The 5,671-nt window shown below is 37.7% G+C and overlaps 1 protein-coding gene across 1 annotated transcript; it reads left to right on the forward strand.

Annotated features, from left to right (window-relative positions):
- The first annotated feature begins 253 nt into the window (after positions 1–253).
- Positions 254–3,074, forward strand: LOC116206765 (ribosomal RNA-processing protein 17). Its single transcript, XM_031539569.1, has 4 exons — positions 254–458; positions 582–687; positions 1,811–1,940; positions 2,616–3,074. Exons 1-4 carry the CDS (start codon positions 337–339, stop codon positions 2,873–2,875), a joined length of 618 nt encoding a protein of 205 aa, XP_031395429.1. The 5' UTR covers positions 254–336; the 3' UTR covers positions 2,876–3,074.
- Positions 3,075–5,671: the final 2,597 nt, after the last annotated feature.

Below are 5,671 nucleotides of genomic sequence, written 5' to 3' on the forward strand. Positions count from 1 at the left end.
AAACCGCTTGAACAAATCCATATTAATACTTATTCTATTTTATTTTTACAGTAAATGAGCCACATATCCAGGGCTTCGACTCCGTTTCGTAATTAAAAAAATTTCCCACTTATGCCGTTACATTTAATTTTGGATGCGAATAATCACGTGAATTATTTTTTTTTTTAAAAGAGGAATTTTCTGGTGGGCTGAAATTTGGCTGGGCCGGCCTGGTTTACTTAAACCGCCCTAATCTGGCCTACTAACTGACGTGCCCAAAAGTCGTCTTCTCCTCCTCCTCTCCGCCAACCGTACTGTAACACAACAGAGAAACCGCAGAATTGGAGCTTTCCGGCAATGGAAGACCCCATTGAAGTGGGAGGAAAGTCAGGGCTCCCGCGTCTCCAAGGCCGCCATATCAAGAAAAGGGCACTCAAGAACAAAGCGCTCTCCGTCACCTTCAACGAAAAGGATCTCAGGTACCCTGCTCGCGAGGGAGAGGATACGCTGTTGGATTTCTTGTTCTGGGTGACTCTGAAACTTCGACTGTCTTATGTTTTCTTTGCTGGGTGTATCAATTTGTGGGTTATTTTTTCTTGAAGGGACTATGTGAGCGGGTTTCACAAGAGGAAGAAGAAGAGGAGAAAGGAAGCCCAGAAGAAGCAGGAAGAGGCCCTCCGCCGCAAGCGAATTGGGGAACGCAAAAAGGTTCGAACTTCATTCCATCCCTTTGGCTTTTGGTTGTTTTACATGAATAACGGCTTATGAATTAACTCTCTCCGAAAAGTGGAATGCGATCGATGTTCCTTATTATCAGTATAATGATCCTTCATGAGCTCCTATATGGCTGCGAAGTCCTGACATTGTCCAGTAGCCGACATAGTCGCAGCTTTTTGCATCTATATCGGTTATATATTGAGACCGAGCCCACGAGAGTTGTGTTAGAAGAACATTGCCAAGCCGTTATTTAGTTCCAAAACATGTTTGAAAATGGAGTATTGTGCGAGGATTAGGTTCAATCTAAAGCTGCTTCTTTGTTCCTACAAACTGGATCGATTTTCTCTGCCAGTTTAGCCACAGGGGCTTAAAACTTTCAAGATTTAGATACTCATTGGGTCGCATCTTACTAGCTGTTCCTGTTGTGTAGTCAACACAGGACTGAAATAAGTACTTGATGGCGATGCTTTGTTCTCGACTCTTCCAGGAAATGATTACTTTAGATAACCTGAATCCTGGACGACCTGTGATTAGTATATCCTAAACACTCTCGAAAATTGTGATTTTTCTTCTCTTGGTGAGCACGAGGTGTCCTCAGCCTATTTACGAATGCTAATTCCCGCTGGTGCATTGGCTTGCCCTAGTTGCGAAGTGCTTTTAGTGGGTTTAAATTCTGTTATCTTTTGTTATTGCTTGTATGAGCGAGATGTTATGTTTGTCTGTCGTTTAAGTAGTTTAAGATCATTAGATTTGTCATTGATTGGAGATTCACCAACTGTGTGCTTATAATAAAGTAAGAAACCCGGTGATTGTGCAGTTGTTAGGAGAATATACTCTTAAACAATTACGGTTGAAAATGTGTTTTCTTGCCTTATTTCAAAACCTGTCTGAGCACTACGCGTAATTGAATACCGAGCACAAGATCTAAGCTACTTCTGAATTTTACGGTCTCTCGTTGATATCTTTAGAGCTTCTAGTAATCCCATGTTTAGTTTTTACTTGTGCCATTTAACACTCATTATAAAGTACTTGGCAGTTTCTCTATGATGTAATTTTAATCTCACCTTCGTTAGTCATCATTAAGACTCTACCTTGTGGCTTATGTTGTGTGCAGAGGAAACTAGAGAAAGAATTAGCTCTATTTGGAGGAGCTCCACCACCAGAAAATACTGAACCTGATGAAGATGATGCTGATGACTTCCATGAGACGGATGAGGAGATTGAACCCCATGAATTGACATCTGGTAAGTCTCAATCTTGAAATTTGAACATGTCACTTGTGGAAAAATATGGTGGTATGTAATTATTGTTGACTTACACCACAGTGCTTATTTCCGGTTGGCTAAGTTTTGGAACTATAACTCCTGGTCTATGCCTTTTATATGGATAGTTTTTTATCTGTGCAAAAGGTTTTATGCAATGATGAAGAGAAATAAGCATTTTCTATTTGCATTAAGACTTGCAGACTTCAGAAGGTTTTCCCCAATCGCCTTCTTTTAGAATTAGAAAATTTATGATGGCTCACTGGATTTTGTGCAATGGACCATTCATCGAACCGGGAAAGTGTCTGCTTAAGTGTTTTGCTGGCTGGTCTGTGGCTGGAGACAATCGTTGATGTTATCTCATTATAAAATTTAGTTTCATTGCATTGCACAGCATGCTAAGCAGGGATGTCCGATTTCTTGACCCAGGATCCATCCTGCCCACTTGCAACTGATATTTTCTTTTATATGGAATGACCGGCTTTCTAAAGCAGTTCTGATGTGTGAAAGTTTGAAGTAGACAGTGTTAAATGTACTATCCTGCTGAAAGTAGTTCGGGCCATGCAATCAATCGTGTGTATATATATATATATATATATATATATATTATTTTAATTGCTGCGGATTTGCTGATATTCGGCTTTTGTATTGTGAAAGGGATGATGATTTATGACAATGGTCACATGAAAGTCACTGTGACAACTAGTGACATATCTCGTGAAGATGAGAGCATTTCTGCAGAGCACAATGCACAAGCAATGCTGCAGAATAGACCCAGTGGAATGGCAAAGACGAATAGCCTGTCGGTGAGTAAGAAGAAATCTTTCAAGAGAGTCGCGAAGCAGAAACCGAGAAGAAGTTCTCACAAGAAGAGGGACCGCAACAAGGGAAAGAAGAAGCACAAGAAGAAGCACTGATCTTGGCTTTTATCCTTTTGACCGCTGAATATCTGTTTGTGTTGATATTATTCTTAGATTTTGAGGTTGCCCTGAAATAGTTTTACAAGGTTTTGATTTATGATATCCATCTGACCATGTATTTGGATTTAAGCATGAAATTGCACGTAAGATATATATCTATATATATATATATATAAACCTATCAGATTTCATGTTTGCCCCTAATCTATACAATACCAAGCCAACTTTTGGCCTCCCGGTGACTTTGATATTATATTAGAGGCCCGCAAGCTAATAAATCGTCCTTTCGATACCTCCTGGACCCATAATAGTTTTAACACTTTTTATTCGTTAAAGTCTTGTTATTTATTCCTAGGATCAGGTTTATATTTGTGAATGTACAAAGAAATTAGAAACAATAATAATTTACAGATTTCGCATGATATTCGCACTTATGTAATTATACACTTCGACTCTTGAATAATGAGCCATACATTCAGGCTAAAAAAGATAAAACGGGCCATACATTCAGGCTAAAAAAGATAAAACGGGCCATACCTTCAAGTCGAAGTAAATGGGCCTCGGGCCAACATACATACATGGTCATATAATCAGGTCAATATTCACACGATAAATCAAGTGGGCTTACAAATGGACCTAAGACCCAAAAAAGAAAAATGAGCATAGAGCCCCTAATATAGAAAAATCTAAGTTTGTCCCCTACATTTACAAATTTTATTCATGGTTTTTCAATTTTATCCGATTTTATTTTACAAGGACATGTTTACGTGAATTAGTTGATTAATTCTCAAAATTCTATAAAGGAGTGATTTTAATCCTTCAAGGTCAATTTGATCTTCAATTTGAATTATAAGACTCAATCAATAGGTTAATCACCCTTAATCCACATGACATGTGTCGATATACATGATTATCCATTTTAACCAATTTACACACAAGAAATCGAATTATGAATCTAATTAAGCCAAGTGATGGACTTTAATCCTGTTTAGGGAACCCGGGTCCTAGTGACTCGTCCTAAAGTTCACAAAGACCTTCATAAGAATCTAAGACACCCTAATTGTATCTAATTACCCCAAGGCCCGTGTGGTAAGTCAAATATATATGATTATTACAAGTTAACATGTCAATTTCACGATTTGATCGATTTTGACTCGATTAGACACATATGAGTTCGGCCGACACTCATAAAAGTGGTTATCCACATTAACCAAGCCTAAAGACATTCAGTTAGACTCGATTGGATTCCAATTACTAAGGTCGAAACACTAAGCAAGTCAATTTCACCTAAATTGGTCTAATTACTCTTAATTAGACTCTAATTAAGTCAAATCGGACTCAATTGGACCCTAATAAACTCAGCCCTACATATCATTCATTCATCTTCATACATCAATTGAAGCACAAATTGAAAGAAATGGCCACAATTAGGCTTTATTACACACAAGGAATGGTAATCAACATAATTAACACCTAATTAGGTCCAATTGACCCCTAATTCAATCAAATAGGACTCGAATCAATTCATCAAAAAATTTCCAACATGCTTAAAAGGTCAATTTTGAGCTAGTTAAAGCTAATTAGACCTAATTAAGCAAGGTTCCGAGCAATGGGAAGCTAATTACACACAATTAGTCCCAATCAAACAACAAATCATTAAAAAGACCCATCTAAGCCTATTTTACAGAAAAATCCAGAATGTTGCAAAGCCTACTTTCATGCTAATTTCACCTAATTAAGCTAATTCAAGCATAATCACACATAGTCAAGTTCGTGATTAGTCCGATTATACACAAATCCCCAAATTGGACCTATTTACTACACGAACAGAATTAACATGGGCGATTAAACAAGATTAAACCCAATTAGAACGTAATTAGCACATAGATAGACAAATTACAACCAATTATGCACAATTTGACTCAATTAACACCGAATTGAATTCAATTAACATGCAATTAGTACTTTTCCGAGTACAATCAAGATTAAGTAGCCAATTTTAATCATAATTAAGCAAGATAATACTCAATTAATCGTAAATGAGCTCTAATTCATCCAATTTACCAACCTAGTCATCTAATCTACACATCTTTAGGCTAATTAAGCACAAAATGACCAAGATATAACTAAAGAGCTCCTCCAGGTCCTCGACAGAGGCGAAAGGTCGACCTTTTCACCTTAGTTCGGCACGATTCGGACTCATGAGCTGAGAATCAATGGAAATCACTCTCAAGCTCAGGAAATCCTACCATATATGTAAGAACTGAGGAGTATTTAGTGATTTCTATGGTTAGTTTGGCAGAGTTTTAGCACATGAATTGCCAAAAGTCCTCTCTTGTTGAAAATGAACCCCCATTTATAGGCATATAGGAGTCAAGGGTAGTTTTGCAAAAATTGATTGTTTAGGAACCAAAAGGCAATTTAATTTTTACAATTTGAGAGTTTCAGACGAGTCCGAACTTATTCCATGGGACAGCTGGCCCGCGAGTATGGTAACCAACCTCTAATCGCACCTCCGTACAAGGGCGTGGGAACTAACCGCACCCCTGTCCTAAAATTTCACCTCCATGGGGGCTGACTTGAACTAGTTGAACTGAACTGGTTTGGTGGGCATAAATTATATATCTGCCCTCAAACTTTCAAAAATATTCAATTTTTACCCTTTTTAGGATTTTAAAACATATTTGAGTGGAGAAAATTATCAGAAAATATCCTCAGGCTTAATAAACATCTTCTAAGTAGAAACCCCCACACAAATATTTTCACTACGTGATAATATCATTTTTCTCCGTT

The sequence above is a fragment of the Punica granatum genome, chromosome 5 (assembly GCF_007655135.1).
Source record: "Punica granatum isolate Tunisia-2019 chromosome 5, ASM765513v2, whole genome shotgun sequence".
Taxonomy (NCBI): Eukaryota; Viridiplantae; Streptophyta; class Magnoliopsida; order Myrtales; family Lythraceae; genus Punica; species Punica granatum.

Bases quoted from the DNA above. Each gene is read 5' to 3' on its own strand.
- LOC116206765 (XM_031539569.1), top strand. From the start codon at position 337: ATGGAAGACCCCATTGAAGTGGGAGGAAAGTCAGGGCTCCCGCGTCTC. The intron at 459-581 runs GTACCCTGCTCG...TTTTTCTTGAAG, and splicing joins TTCAACGAAAAGGATCTCAG to GGACTATGTGAGCGGGTTTC. The intron at 1,941-2,615 runs GTAAGTCTCAAT...GTATTGTGAAAG, and splicing joins ACCCCATGAATTGACATCTG to GGATGATGATTTATGACAAT.